Source organism: Urocampus carinirostris, chromosome 14, assembly GCF_059441175.1.
Source record: "Urocampus carinirostris isolate Australia breed hairy pipefish chromosome 14, RoL_Ucar_1.0, whole genome shotgun sequence".
NCBI classification, from domain to species: Eukaryota; Metazoa; Chordata; class Actinopteri; order Syngnathiformes; family Syngnathidae; genus Urocampus; species Urocampus carinirostris.
Genome location: NC_142362.1, coordinates 5,982,560 through 5,999,327, shown reverse-complemented (window position 1 = coordinate 5,999,327; position 16,768 = coordinate 5,982,560). Strand labels below are relative to the sequence as shown.

General features: G+C 40.4%; 1 protein-coding gene across 1 annotated transcript in view; it reads left to right on the top strand.

Moving 5' to 3' along the window:
• The window catches only part of LOC148352542 (low-density lipoprotein receptor-related protein 1B-like), a 583,719-nt gene that overhangs the window by 269,901 nt on the left and 297,050 nt on the right, over positions 1-16,768 (top strand). The window contains exons 7-9 of the mRNA XM_088353080.1: positions 5,218-5,440; positions 10,213-10,414; positions 12,049-12,192. Of these exons, the coding sequence (XP_088209206.1) occupies positions 5,218-5,440; positions 10,213-10,414; positions 12,049-12,192 (569 nt within the window). The remainder of the gene's footprint in view (positions 1-5,217; positions 5,441-10,212; positions 10,415-12,048; positions 12,193-16,768) is intronic.

The following is a 16,768-nucleotide window of genomic DNA, read 5'->3' as shown; positions in this document are numbered from 1 at the left end:
ACACCTACAATACGTGAGTTATTGTGTTTTCTCTCGCTGAAAGCTTTCACAAAAAATATGACATTTTAATTAATGAAAAATAGATAATGTGTTTTTAGGCTACATTGAAGCCGTTACTTATATCCCAAGAATTGCAAGAATTAATGTAATTTTAACCCCAAAAAATTAACTCTGGTAACACACTACATAATAATATAATAAGCAGGTAGGCGCCTTGCATGGCTGACTCTGTCAGGAACCAGAATGGAATCTCGGACCCAATTGCGTTCGTTTTTAAAGGAATCTTTATTGGATTGAGCTGACAGAGCTTGCTTAGGAAGCCGAGGATTGTCGATCGCTAGCGGCGTTGGACGGAATGGCAGTTCCGTGACAGGTAGGCAGAATCGATACGTCATAGCGGGCAGGTCGATGGCCAGGGCAGGAGAGCAGGTCGTAAGCGTGGGGCAGAAACAGGTGGACACCGAAGGCAGGTAGGAATCAAAACAGGAAAGGTCTTTGGTACTGGAATCTAGCAAAACACACAGGGAGACACAAGTACGGTCTGACACCCTCCTCTGGCCGCTGACAGCTTAAGAGGAGAGTGCCAGCCAATCAGAGATTGCCACAGGTGTCTTCATTTTGGCAATCATGACAGACTCCCTATTGGTGTGCAGGGTTGGGTAGGGTTACTTTAACTTGATTACTTTCAATTACTTTTGGATTACTCCAATACCAAATATGCTAATAAAAGACAAAAGAAACTAAATAAGAATAAAATTACTAAATTTTGTGCAGGCTTAGGGAGTAACGGAATACACGGAACGGCAAAAATGATGTTGGCAAGGTGTTTGGATTTATTTTCATTTTGTTTCTGTCGCATTTGATGTTAGTTTTGCCGGAGATCAAAGAGATCAAAGCCAGGAGAGAAAGCTTACCACGTGTTGTGAGTCATCATTTGATTCATAATGAGTTTCTTTTGTCTTTTATTAGCATATTTGGTATTGGAGTCATCTAAAAGTAATTGAAAGTAATCCAGTTAAAGTAACCCTACCCAACCCTGTTGGTGTGTGAGTGTGTGTGTGAATGGGTAAGTGTGAAGCACATTGTAAAGCGCTTTGACTTGAAAAGCACTATGCAGAACATATACCATTTTTCACATTTCATTTTTTTCCCAAAACGCAATAAAAATGTCAAGTGACACCACTTAAATAAAATAAAATCAAAGACTAATGGACTGATAGCCCGGAGTTAAATATTCTCCCTCCGCGTTAGCGAATTTGAGCCTCTGCCAATCGTTTCTGTGGTTTTGCGGGCGGCTGCCGATCAGTTAATCGTCAGTTCATCCCCCCCGTCCGGAATTGAGTCTTTGAACACGACACCGTTCGGGATTGATTCCCGTCAAGCCTCCCACCGAAACTGCGACCTGATTCTTTCAGTCAGTCGGAGCTCGTTACCCCGACTCGACGTCGGCTCGCGTTGACCCGGGTGATAATAGACACGTGACGGAAGGTGCTGTAATAAACGGTACTCTCCGCTGGTGAGGACGGTAAATGATAGACAAAAACAACAACAAGCTATACTAGCCATAAGCGATACTATACAGGCAGCTGTGGGATGAGGTGGCTCGCCTTGATGGAAAGCACAAAGAGCGCTATTTAGGGAAACCGAGGATAGCAGGGCGAGCTACCAACCCGTACCTTCTTCCTCCTGACATATTCACAGCTCTTACCAAATCGTCCAGTCTTCTTGACTTCAGTCTACACCAGGGGTGTCAAACTCATTTTAACTCTGGGGCTACACGATAGAACAAACATTCTCTCGGGGGCCAGACTTACAGATTAGGGAGAACGAAAAAAACAGAGAAAGAAATAAGCGAAAGAGAAGGAGAGAAAAGTAGAGAGGGTGGGACAAAGAAAGAGCGAAAGGAAAAAGAGAGAGAGAAAGAGAGAGAGAGAGAAAAAGAAGGAGAGAAGAGAGAAGGGGAGAAAGAGAGAAGTGGAAAGCAAAAGATACAGACAGAAATGGGAGAGAAACGGAAAAAAAGACACAGAGAGAAAGAGACACAGAGTAACAAAGAAAGAGAAAAAGAGAGACAGGGAGAGTGAAAGAGACAGATAGATAGAGGGGAGGAAGAGAAAGAGAGAGAAATACAAGTGAAGCATTCGTGAGAGGCACCTGGCTTTGGCGACATGAAATGGATATATTTCAACCTACAGCTTGTTTTTCTCTTGCGCTTCTCTGAGCGATGTCTCGCGGGCCAGATTCAATCCCTTGGCGGGCCTGATGTGGCCCACGGGCCGCCTGTTTGACACCCCTGGTCTACACCATCTGTACCACTGTTTTGTAAATGGAGTATCCCCATACACCAGTGCTGATCTAAAAACCTATAAAGGTCTCGATGATTACAAGTTCTTTGTAGCTATGTATTCTAATATGTTTAATCCAGGAAGCCATCAAATCCGACTATAACCAAAAGTTGCTCAAATGGTTTATCATGTATGGTCATTTTGAATAGGCCAAAAGAAGTACCGGTCAATTGTCTAGGCAACCATTGCCGTATTTGGACACTCAGGATGGGCTATTATTATCATTTTAACAATAAAATTCCCGATAATCATCGTTTTTCTTCATTTCCCCAAATTCTGTTCTCTATAGAAATAGGAAGCTTGGGAAACATGCATCCATACTATATTGAGGGGAAGAGTATTCGGCGGCCATTTTTCTTTTTTTTTTCCTTTTTAATATTTCATTTAGCAATGGATACCTTGCAATCCAACTTGACCGGAAAATCCTGCATCAGCACCTTCCAAGCTACATGCACCTGTTTAGGGAGTATTTTTTTTCTTTTTGCCGACGCTGCTTTTTTTTAATTTTTTATGTGCGGTTTGGAGGACACACTTTCTCTCTGCTGACCTGACATGTGCACATTAAGTTCCGTTTCTTGACCGTTCTTCATTACGAGTTCCTCTTTTACGAGACTCCGCCATGAGTAAGACCTTGAATGGCTAAGAAGGAACACCGTTTTTGGGAGTGGAACTCCCCCAAAAAATTGAATTGTTTTCCTCCTGTTAAAACGAATAGGTAGGTAGTTATGGAAGGGAGAGAAAATAGATTAACAAGGTGAAAGACAAAATGAGAGAGAGAGAGAGAGAGAGAGAGAGAGAGAGAGAGAGAGAGAGAGAGAGAGAGAGAGAGATTATGCTAACATAAACATAGGGCAAAGAAAATAATTATGAATAGGATTCCTTACCTTTGTGGTGCTCAGCAGAAGCCATGCTGTATGTATAGCAAGATTGCAAACTCGCACACCTTCTTCACATTTTGCTATTATTTCTTTCTTAAACGCACTACTCTTCTTTTTTCACCTGTAGCAACTTTGCTGCTTGCACCGAACTTTTTCCGAGGCATTTTTAGGTGTTAAAACACTCCGTTCACCGATATTAAAAACGAAAGCAAAAAGAAGTGTGCGGTCACGTCATAACAGTTCTTCATGAGGGGTGGGGGCAATCTACACGATCTACACCCGTACGCCGCTCAGCATCGCACCCTAGCGTACCGGCGTTCGAACTCCGATTATTTGACCAAACAGCAAAGCAAGAATTTCTCAAAACTTTTGGTCAAGAACCGATTTGTTCGAACTGAGAGGTGTTCGAAAACCGAGGTTCCACTGTATAACTATATATATATATATATATATATATATATATATATATATATATATATATATATATATATATATCTGGAGAGATTTGAACAAATGTGCCACAAAACAGTAGCTTTTGTTGCAAAAGTGACTCCCCGCTTCTTCCCAAATTGATTCGGACGCCGCCACGCTGTATTCGAAGTACTTAGTGCCTTATGACTTTTGCTCTCAGACCCCCGATGTCTTTTCTAGCAGTTTCTTTTGTTTTGTTTTTTAACCACGGTACAATTACACTTGAAACATTATTATTTGGAGTAACTCGGCATGCTCTCCTCCTGTGTTTTGTCGAGACCTCCAGCCAATGTTTTGTTCGCCTTCGCACTTTTCTAAGGAGAGTACTTAGAATTTTCCTTTTAATCTCATCTTATTTGACTCTTTTACTCCTTCAAAATAGTGTTTTATGACCTAGCTTTTAATTCTGGCGTGTTTTTCTGTTTTGAGTATGGTGTTTGTTGACTAGGGTAATCACGCTCTGTATGTATGCATGCAGACCCTCGTTTGTCAAGACCAGAACGGAGATGGGTCCCATTAGCGTACGTTTCTCTTAGTTTTATTGGGAAGAAGGGAAAGGATTGCACACACGATCCGGTGGTCTCGGGGAGCAGATTGCTCTGAACGCTGAAGTGGTATTTCCGTGGCGAGCGATGGCGGTGTCGGGAGCAGAAAAAAAACAGGTCAGTAGCCAGGACAGGGGATCAAAAAACGAGGTCGATATCAGAAAATGGGTCAAAGCTGGGAAACAGACGCGGGCTAGAACAGGAGTGAGTCAAGGTCAAAAAGCTTGCCTAGCGTAAGCGGAGGTTCGCTGACGGACTGACGACAGGGGACAGATAGTAGTGGGCAGAACACCGGTAACTTTTAAGGAGTGGGATCTTGTTCCAGAGTTAAATATCTTTTTGAAATTGAAAAAAAGAAACAATTTGGCTAAGGAGGTAAATACGGCTATCATCCCAGGTGAGAATGTGTTGATGATTTCACAATCAATACGCTGCAACGGAGCAATGAATGATAATGGATGAGTGAATGGCAATTGTCTCCGATCTGATCTCTCTTCTTCCGTCTTCTGTCTTCTGCCCACGGGTTTTCACAAGCTGGGGTGTCGGCTCCTCCCCCACGGGCGGGCCGGATGCCAGCTTCACCACCTGCTCGCCGAAAGGCGCCGCCATGTCTAAAGGAAACTCATATCAGCAAAGCGCTTCTCAAAACAATGCCAAGCGTTCATCAAAACAAGACCTAAGTCCTTCGTCAGCGCCCCGTTATCAAAATTACCTAGCCAAAACACTCCACACTTGGAACGGTGCGACCTGTCATCGAACTTAAGCCTCCTATGTGAAAAATCTTCATTGCATTCACTAACTGTAATTTGTATACAATTGTATAAAATCCCTTATAGTCAAATAAATAAAATATGAAATCTTTCACTATCCAAGAACGTTTTGAGCCTCCAATAAAAACACGGAGAACGATAAAATGTTGGGTTTGGGTTTCATTGAGAGTCAGAATCGCAAACGACGATCGGACCTCTATCTTCACAGGATGATGTTCTTCACGGACTACGGGCACGTGGCCAAGCTGGAGCGCTGCAACATGGACGGCAGCAACCGAACCCGCTTGGTGGATTCGAACGTGGAGCAGCCGACCGCCGTGGCGCTGGACGTGGTCAAGCGGTTGGTGTATTGGGCCGACGCCTACCTGGATTACATCGACGTCGTGGATTACCAGGGAAGAAAACGACACAACGTGATTCAGGGGAGCCAAGTGAGTGATTGCTTTTCATATAGGACTGTTATTTTAATAATCGAGGAACCGTTCGATTCATTTTTCGATGAAACAAAAGAGCAGCTTCAGCGACAGACTGCTGTCACAGTCTTGTTCCACTGATTTTTATTACAGTGTGGATTTTTCATAGCACTATTTAAATACTTGATAGCAAAACATTATATTGGGTATTTTTGTATTCTATATCTTTATTTTATTATTTTACTTTTCAACACAAGGATACTGCTTGAATTGTGAATTTCCCTACGGGGATGAAGAAAGTATCCATTTCTCTATCTATCTATCTCTATTTCTATATATCTATATCTATCTTTATCTATCTATCTATCTCTATCCATCTCTATCTCTCTATCTCTCTATCTCCATCCCTCTCTATCTATCTATCTATCTATCTATCTAGACATCTATCTATCTCAAACGTTCAATTGTGGACACAGAGGGCATTCTTGTGGACCTTGACCCAAAGAACCAGCTCTACCAATATAGGTCCCCAGTCTAAAAGATGTTCTATTGGGTTATGGTCAAGTATCAAGTTCTTCTTTGTCCAAGAACTGCCTGCACTCTCTAGTTACTTGAAGCGGGAAATTATTGAAGACCTAGGTCATCAGTTAAGCAAATAGTTGGAGTCCAAATTCTTATCAGTTAAGCAAATAGTTAGAGTCGCCCTGACACAGCCAGAGTCCTGTCAGTCCTGTTTCTGCTTTTATTCTAGAATAAGGTCGGGAATTATCGTGGACCACGTCCCGCTGCACCAGCATAGGGTCTCTGTCCTTGAAGTGGTCTATTGGATTTAGGACAGGTGAACGAGGGGGACAGTAATTGGTATGAAGTAATTCATCCTGCATACTCTAGTAACTTAAGGTTAAGAATTGCCGTGGACCTGGAGGAACACAGGTCTTGCTGCACCAGCATAGGGTCTCTGTCCTTGAAGTGGTCTTTTGGATTTCGGTCAGGTGAGCGAGTGGGGCAGTCATTGGTATACAGTCATTCATCCTGCATACGCTAGTTACTTGAGGTTTAGAATTGTCGTGGACCTGGTGGAACCCAGGTCCCGCTGCACCAGCATAGGGTCTCTGTCCTTGATTTGGTCTATTGGATTTAGGTCAGATGAACGACGCGGGCAGTCATTGGTATGAAGTAATTCATCATTCATACTCTAGTTACTTGAGGTTAAGAATTGTCGTGGACCTTGTGGAACCCTGATCCCGCTGCACCAGCATAGGGTCTCTGTCCTTGAAGTGGTCTACTTGATTTAGGTCAGGTGAACGAGTGGGGCAGTCATTGGTACAAAGTACTTCATCCTATATACTCTAGTTACTTGAGGTTAAGAATTGCCATGGACCTGGTGGAACCCCAGGTTCGGCTGCACCATCACAGGCTCTACGTCCCAGATGTGTTCTATTGTATTTAGGTCAGGGGATTGTGGCGGCCATTCAACGGTATCAAGTCCTTCATTGTACAAATACATGCCTGCATACTTTGTCTACCTGCAGTCGGTAATATTCCTGGACCTTGTAGAACCCAAATCCCCCTGCATCAGATGGGTCCAAGGATTTCATCCACCATAATAGAAAACAGGAAGAAAGAAGTGGAATGGTAGTTTAGTCTGTTCTTGCCCCTGATGTCACCTAACATGTCCCCCTCTTCCTCTCCTTCCTCTATAACCCAACGCGTTGGGTCATGTCGCTTTTCACGGGTGTCAGCCTGCTAAATGTACCGAGGACGCCGCGCTCTCCTGCCAGTGTCAGCACCGCCCCCTTAGGGAAGTCATGTCCAGATTCTCAGTCCCATCTGCGACATTTTTAGGTCCTTGCTTTACAGTAACTCCCGTCGTATCACGGTTTACCTTTCATGGATTTTTATTATGCGCTGTGTTCTGAGTTCTGATTGGCTAAGCACCTCCTCCGATAATAGGTATACCGGACTGTCTCAGAAAATTAGAATATTTTGATAAAGTTCTTTATTTTCTGTAATGCAATTAAAAAAACAAAAATGTCATACATTCTGGATTCATTACACATCAACTGAACTATTTCAAGCCTTTTATTATTTGAATATTGCTGATTTTGGCTTACAGCTTAAGAAAACTCAAAAATCCTATCTCAAAATATTAGAATATCATGAAAAAGTATACAAGTAGGCTATTCAACTAATCACCTGAATCATCTAATTAACTCGAAACACCTTGTGAGGGTTTCCTGAGCCTTAAAAACACTCAGCTTGGTTCAGTAAACTAAATCACAAGTATGGGGGAGACTGCTGATCTGACGGCTGTCCAGAGGACCATCATTGATACCCTCCATCAGGAGGGTAAGACACAAAAAGAAATTTCTCAAAGAGCAGGCTGTTCACAGAGTGCAGTTTCAAAGCATATCCACAAAAAGTCTGTCGGAAGGGAAAAATGTGGCCGGAAACGCTGCACAACCAAGAGAGATGACCGCAGCCTTAACAAAATTGTGAAGAAGAGCCGCTTCCAGAATTTGAGGGAGCTTCAAAGACAGTGGGCTGAAGCTGGAGTCCAGGTATCAAAAGCCACAGTTCACAGACGTGTCCGGGAAATGGGCTACAATAGCCGTATTCCCATGGTCAAGCCACTTCTGAACTCAAGACAACGGAAGAAGCGTCTGACTTGGGCTATGGAGAAGAAGCACTGGACAGTTGCAGAGTGGTCCAAAGTCCTCTTTTCAGACGAAAGCAAGTTTTGCATTTCATTTGGAAGTCAAGGCGCCAGAGTCTGGAGAAAGGCTGGAGAAGAGCAAAATCCAAGTTGCTTGAAATCCAGTGTGAAGTTCCCACAGTCAGCAATGGTTTGGGGAGCCATGTCAGCTGCTGGTGTTGGTCCACTGTGTTTCATCAAGTCCAGAGTAAATGCAACTGTGTACCAAGAGATTTTAGAGCACTACATGCTTCCATCTGCTGAAAAGCTCTATGGAGATGAGTATTTCATTTTCCAGCATGATCTGGCACCTGCCCACAGTGCCAAAACCACCAGTAACTGGTGCACTGACCATGGCATCACTGTCCTTGATTGGCCTGCTAATTCCCCTGACCTGAACCCCATCGAGAATTTGTGGGGTATAGTTAAGAAGAAGATGAAAGACACCAGACCTACAAATGCAAATGAGCTGAAGGCCGCTATCGAAGCATCCTGGGCATCAATAACACCTCAGCAATGCCACAGGCTGATTGCCTCCATGCCACGACGGATTGATGCAGTAATCCGTGCAAAAGGATTCCCAACCAAGTACTGAGTGCATCAATGGACATTTTCAAATGTTTGATTTAGTTTTGCTGTTATAAAATTATTTTTTTACTTGGTCTGAGGAAGTATTCTAATATTTTGAGATAGGATTTTTGAGTTTTTTTCAGCTGTAAGCCAAAATCAGCAATATTCAAATAATAAAAGGCTTGAAATAGTTCAGTTGATGTGTAATGAATCCAGAATGTATGACATTTTTGTTTTTTTAATTGCATTACAGAAAATAAAGAACTTTATCACAATATTCTAATTTTCTGAGACAGTCCAGTAGGTACTAAATAAATAAATGCTTATATGGACAGTATAGAGTAATTTTGTTTGTTAATTAGGGGGTCGCAAACCCACATTTTGGACAAAACAACAAAAAACACCCCAAAAATAAATGTATATTTCCCTCCTCTATCTTTTACTACTTTCAAAGATTTCTGAAAAACTCCCAAAAACTCTAGAGCTGCATATTGCTGACCCCTTGTCAAATCAAGGATTGGGTCTGTAAAAAGGTGTTCTTTGGTTTTAATGGATACTAAAGTACAGTAGACCCCGGGATATGGCATGGATCAGTTCTCTATAGTGGGGTATATAAATATATGCTGGTTAGCCAGTTCTATCTATCCATCTATCTATCCATCTATCTATCTATCTATCTATCTATCTATCTATCTAGATCTAACTAAAAATATTTATATCTATCTATCTATCTATCTATCTCTCTATCTCTAGCTATCTATCTCTATGTATCTCTATCTCTATCTATCGCTATCTATCTCTCCATCTCTATCTCGCTATCTCTATCTATCTAGACATCTATCTATCTAGACATCTATCCATCTATCTCTCTATCCATCTATCTATCTCTCTCTATCTCTATATCTATCTCTATCTATCTCTCTATGTATCTCTATCTATATTTATCTATACATAGCTATCTCTATATCTATCTTTTTCTATCTCTCTATCTATCGCTATCTATATCTATCTATATATATCTATCTCTATACCTAGCTATCTCTATCTCTATTCATCTCTCTATGCATCTCTATATATCTCTATCTCTAAATATCTCTATATCTATATCTATATCTCTCTATCTCTCTCTCTCTCTGTATCTATCTATCTCTCTAGCTCTATCCCTATCTATATATATATATTTCTATCTATATATATTTCTATCTATATCTATCTCTATATATATATCTATATCTAGCTCTACTTCTATCCATCTATCTATCTCTACTTCTATCCATCTATCTATTTCTACTTCTATCCATCTATCTCTATCTATTTCTATCTATCTATCTATCTCTATCTCTCTATCCATCTCTATCTCTCTATCCATCCCTCTCTATCTATCTATCTATCTATCTATCTATCTATCTATTTCTATATGTGAACAACGGTTTGACTTCATGGATTTTGCATATAGTGGCTCTGTGATAAATGAGGGTTCACCGTCTCATTAAACGTCTCTTTTGGGTTTTTTTTTTCCTCCCAGGTGTCACATATTTACGCGCTGGCCGTGTTCGAAAACTTCCTCTACGCTTTGGAACGTAGCCACTCAGACCCGACCAAAGGAACCTTCAGCGCGGCGCTGCTGCAAATCCAGCGCTTCAACGTTTCCGTGGAACTCAAGACGCTCGCCAGTCTGGGAAATACGCAAGCTCTACGAGTTTATCATAAACTTAGTCAGCCTAAAGGTAAACCTCTATCTGCGGGAAATGGAGTCCATTTTGGTTTAGCAGGCAGTGACAAATCGGTTAATCTGTGACTTTTGCGATTAAGTATTTTGAAAGTGAGCCAACATTTGAATACCTTTTAGTGAAGTTATTTTCTTCCTTTCTTTCTTTCCTTTTTTCTTTCCCTGTTTCTTTCCCTTTCTTTCCCCTTTATTTATTTCCCTCTTTCCTTCCTACTCTTTCTTTCTAACAATTTTTTTCTCTCCTTTCTTTTTTCTTTTTCTTTTTTATTTCTTTCTTTCTTGCTCTCTTTCCTTCTTTCTTTCTTTCCCTTTATTCCCCTCTTTCTTTTTTTATAACCCTTTCTTTTTCTCTTTCCTTCTTTTTTCTTTTTTTAACCAAAAATCAATAGAATTATGGAAGAATGAAATTATGATAATAATGATTATCATATCATGTATAAAATACATGAAATAAATAAAATCTGGATCAAATATATGTATATTTTTTAACTATGTTTGTATGTCTATGTCTCTCTCTCTCTCTCTTTCTCTCTGGCTTTACATCTCTATTTCTCTCTCTCTCTCTCTCCCTCTTGCTCTCTCTCTCAACATATCTCTCTTACTCTCTCTCTGCATCTCTCTCGCTCACCCATCCCTCCTCTCTGCATCTTTTTCTCCCTCGTTCTCCCTCTCGCTCTCTTTTTTTTCTCTCTCTCTCTCTTACTCTCTCTCTTTCTCTCTCTCTTATGCTCTCTCACGCTCTCTCTGCATCCCTCTCTTATGCTCTCTCTGAATATCTCTCTCTGCATCTCTCTCTCACCTATCCCTCCTCTCTGCACCTTTCTCTTGCTCGCTCTCTCTCTCTCTCTCCCTTTCTCTCTGTTTCTCTCTCGCTTTCTCTTTCTCTTTCTCTCTGTCTCTCTCTCTAACTACATCTCTCTCTTACTTTCTCCTTGCATCTCACTCTCTCTGCATCTCTCTCTCTCTCTGTATATATAAAGGTCAAGTAATAGGTTCGAAAAAAAAAATCAAAGTAATTTAATAAAGATGTCCTTCTTTGATTATTTTTTAAATATGGAAAATCAAATAGAAAATCAAATATTAATAATATGTGATAAAACCTGTATGAATGTAAAACAAACAAGCAATAATAAATAATTACCAAAAAATCAAGGAATATAGTCGAAAAAATATAAATACTTAATTAAATGTCTTATTTATAATTTTTTTATTAATTTTTTTTAGTTGGAGGAAAATTAACACAAAACAAAAATATATTAAAAATAAAACATAAGTGATGAAGAAATAATTAGATACAATTAAAACAAATGAGGAACAATACATACAGGGAAATAAGTCGAACATTTCTGAAGTTATTTCAAAAATTAGACATTTGCTAAATCCTGAAATTTGAATTTAGGAATTTATCATTTTAATTTCTACAACTCTTTTCATGATCCGTACCAGTGATTATTTGATACATTTATTTTTTTCTAATATATAAGAAAAAAGATAAATCTAATAAAACATTCCAAAAAAAAAATAAGAGGATAAAAGTAAAACAATAAAGATAAATAAAATCATCGAACAAATAGAAATGATCAAGTTATTGTCTAGTTCTGACAACTCCAATGTCATTTTGTTAATTTTCAGTGAAATCTCACGCCTGCGAGTCGAATTCCTTGGGCAAAGCTGGCGGCTGCTCTCACATTTGCCTCCTGAGCGGCAGCTACAAGTCCAGAACTTGCCACTGCCGGGTGGGCTACAGCCTGGCTTCTGACGGACAGTCCTGCAAAAGTAAGCTCCGAACGGAAACCCTTTCTTTAAAACTGTGGATCAGAGTCTAAAATGGCTTCTGCAAATAAAATACATGCAAACATTGTCTTTGGTCATCAACTGCGACAGGCACAGGACGGGATTTTTTCAAAGCTGTCGATTAAATTTAATTCGTAAGCATGGTCCCTCAGTCACATCACCCAAAGTAGGTTTTTATTTTAATTTTACTTTAAAAAAAACTATTTTAAAGGGTTTGACGCAGCTCATCAGTGAGTATCAAGTCTCTGGGAAGGATTTCAGTATGAAATTACCATTAGATGGCAGGAGTGGATTTGTTGAAGATATTTTTCCACACGCTTAGCAAAGTCCCCACTTGTTAGTCTACTTCCTGTTTCCAGTGATAGAATTCAGATTCAGATTCAGATCTACTTTATTGTCATTCTAGTACACGTGTATACAGAACGAAATGTCGATACATCTGACCCGCACAGTTTCCTCGAATGTACAGATATAAGTAAAAGTTGTATTGTATTATGGCTACGTATAGTATTTTACCATAGTGCCGATAGTGCAAGAGGAGTAGCTAACCAGATGTGCAAAATGGGCATTCAGGTTAACAAGTCAGGTAAACAGTAACATTAACACTGTAACAATAACGCTGTAAGTACAATAGTGCAGAGAGCAAATGTGCAAGGAGTGGCAAGCTATAAAGAACTGCCAGTAGTGCAAAAAGTCAGATTAGCAGCCGTTTAGGTTTAGGTTAACTATATGTTAGATTGACCATTTAACAGTCTAATGGCCAGGGGGACTAGACTACTGCGGAACCTGGTGGTCCTGCACCGCACACTGCAGTACCTCTTCCCAGAGGAGTGTGTCTTGTAAAGTTGGCCGTTTTGGATGTACATCTCTCAGAATTCAGTCTAATGAAAATAACTTGTTTTTATATTCCTTAATACAAAAACAATCTCTCTCACACACATAAAACAACGTTTCAATAATCAGTCTAATGATATCTCTTGTACGTTTAGCAATCTTATATTCTTTTATTGTGAAGTCGTGCTCATGTGTGTCCTGTTTTCACTGACGTATAATAAAACACGCCCACCGTTTGGGCTCTCTTTTCAACCAACTTGGAGCCCGGTGAGTACTTTGCAGCTGCTATCACGATGTAGTTTTTAACAAAATATGTATTTTATCTGTGTAAATACAGCCACCAAAGAGTCTTAATAATGACTATCTTTGACAGTCTGTAGAGCAGGGGTGTCCAACTCATTTGAACTCGGGGGCCACACGATAGAACAAACATTCTGTCGGGGGCCGGACTAGTAGATTTAAGAGAAAGAAATAGAGATAAAAAAATAAGAGAAAGAGGGAGGGAAAAGGGGAGAGGGCGGGACAAAGAAAAAGAGAGAGAGGGAGAGCGTGAGAAACAAAAAATACAAAGTTGTGAGAGAGGGGGGAAAAGAAAGGGAGAGGAAGAAAGAAATTCAAAGAGAAATAGAAAGACAGAAGGAGAGAAAAGAGAAAAGAAAGGGCAAAGGGTATGAAGAGAGAGAGAGAAAAGGAAAAAAGGAAGTTAGAGCAAAAGAGGTTAAAAGACACGGAGAGAGAATGAGACAAAGAGCAACAAAGAAAGAGAAAAAGAGACACAGAGAGTGAAAGAGACAGAGTGGGAGAAAAGGGGTGGAAAAGAAAGAGAGAGAGAGAGAGAGAGAGAGAGATACAGAAAGAGAGAGAGAGAGAGAGAAAGAGAGAGAGAGAAAGAAACACAAGTACAGTGTCTTTGTTCGAGGCACCTTTCTTTGGCAAGATAAAGTTGACATATTTCAACCTGCAGCTTGTTTTTCTCTTGCGCTTCTCTGAGTGTTGTCTCGCGGGCCGGATTTAATCCCTTAGCGGGCCTGACCTGGCCCGCGGGCCGCCTGTTTGACACCTGTGCTGTAGAGCAACAAAGACATGGGTAAGTGTAGACAGTTTATGCGTTAAGCTTTTTTCTTTCTAAAAATATTTCAAGTCCCAACCTTATTGGGAATGACATTATTATTCGGTGAGCTGATTATTTAGGCTCATAATGCACCTAAGCCTCCAACCTCCCTCGCTTGTACTCCTCCCCTCCCCCCTCATTTCTTCTCGCTACCCACCCCGTACCTTCTGATGGATACACGACCGGGGCGGGGCCCCTGGATCCAAAGCTTTCCAGACTCCACAAACTGCCTGAGTCCTGACATGGCTGAGTTTGAATCCCAACCTCTGATAATATTGAGAAAAGGTCTGAGTAAAGCATGTGTGTGATTAAGAGAGTGTAGTTGTTTTAGGAAAGCATGTTCAGGATAAGCCTGATGTATTAGCTATTATCATAACATTAGTTGGTCAATCAAGCGTGTGTGTTCGTGAATGAGAGCACTAAAAGGACGCTAAAGTAGAAGGCTGAGCGATTAGCTGTTACCATAACATTAGTTAGGTTTTAGAAAGCTATTAAAGATTTTTGTTATTCCTCAATTCATCACAAATATTTTTTGTTTCTTTTTGTGGATAAAAAATAAAAAAACCTTAAGCCAATTTCACAGCAAAATAACATTTGCTCCAAATATTTGGTGCCTCAGTATCGACCCTGAAAAACGCCATATCAGTGAATTCATTTGATTTTTTGTTTTCATGATAAATTGAACATGTGTAGTCTTCAGAATGGCCGTCTCCTTGTTTCTCCAGAAAATTTCCTCCACGGCCTCTCTGGAGAACGTAAAGCCACAAAGGAGCGCTGTCAGCTTTCCTTTTTGTTTTTTCTATTGACCTTTTTATGCAGACGCTATGTTATTTTAGATCGGGCGGTTTTCAAAGCCAAGGTAAGCACTTGCCTTTGCGTATATGCTGCTAAGCAACTTTTATTTTTACCGCAAGGATGATCGAAGCTGAACAGAGTCATCAGTGGCACTGGATGTCAAGGATTTTATAATGTCATCATAGGTTTACTCATTTACTAGTACAGTAAGACCCCGGGATATTACAATGACAAGGTCTATGCTAATTAGATAATGGCTTCTGAACCTCTGGCACCACAGATAAAAAATATTTTACTAAAAAAAACTATATAGTAAGTACTACTTATGTGTAATATACATACATACAATTAAATGACATGTAAATGTAGATGAAATCTGATTTACCTTTGTATTCACATGACTTGAGCTGGTACGGTGGAGTAGCGGGTGGATGCAATTGGGTGAGGGGACAGCGTTTCCAAATAAAACTGATTTTAAAACCTCCATTTACAAGTATTATGATTCCCTCGTTAGATTTCCTTGCGATTCATGCGCCTTCCTCATAATTATTGATCATTGCAAGCTCTGTTTTAAGGTTATCATGTGTTTGATTCTCCTTTTAACATCACTCATTGCAAAATAATACAGTACTAAAAATACAGTGTATCGCCAACTTGCTCATAAGATTCTGAACTGAATGAAGAGTCAGTAAGGCATTGTGGGAGGCAGTTAGTCCAATCGAATATCAGCATTTCCTTCAAATACCGAAAGATTTAAATTTTGTTTGTTGTCAGGCACGAGAAATGATTTGGTGATAATAAGCTCCCCGCCAGTAATGTTGACGGAAATATACAATACATTTGTACAAAACACAAATTCACTAATTCACCAGATGGTGGCAGTAGCAATTTGGCCAGGGTACTTATTTTCGACAGAATGACTATAAGTAAAAAAAGGAAAGCTGACTGTGAGGGCCGTTGCTCCCACGACAAGAGGCAGTTAGTCCTCCTTCATTTTGCTCCAATTTGAAAGTTGTTCTTATTTCTGTGGGCACATGTTGGTTTTTGTTACTTTAAGCTATTTAATATATTTGTGGTCGCTGTTATAGTTGAGTTTTGTGGTTTGATATGTTTAGACTAGGCACATGACCACACTCCAGAGGTGTGGTGGTTTATGGGTATTGTAGTTGTTCTGGTCAAACGTTTGTGGAGAGTTAGGATCATGACTGTTGCTTAAAAATATATTTTATTATGTATTATATGCCCCGCTTATTCTCACTAGGGCCGCGGGAGGTGCTGGAGCCCATCCCAAGCTATCTTCGGGGAGTGGGCAGGGGACACAGAGAACAGACAACTTACTCAGTCTCACCTAGGGACAATTTGAACTGGACAATTAACCTAAAATGTGGGAGGAAACCGGAGTGCCCAGAGGAAACCCATGCAAGCACAGGGAGAACATGCAAACTCTGCACAGGAAGGCTGGTTGATGGAATATAGCCCATGACCTCAGAACTGTGTCACAGACGTGCTAATCCCTCAGCTGCCGTGTCAACTGCTTTAAAATATATACCATTTAACTGCTTTATTACTTATTTGGTACTCAAAATTGTTGGGTCTAAAACAGACCACTTACTTGTGGGAAAGCTTTAAAAGTTGGCTAGCGCTAGAAAATACACCAGGCATGAGACTGGTTGAGTTTTTACAACTGCAATTGGAGAAAGGAAGAAGGTCAGAGGAGCAAGCAATTTTACCTGCTTTCAGCTCGCTACCGCAACTCTTTCTGACACCCCCCTGTCCTGTGTGTTTTATTGAAGTCACAAGGGTGCAAAAGTACTGAGA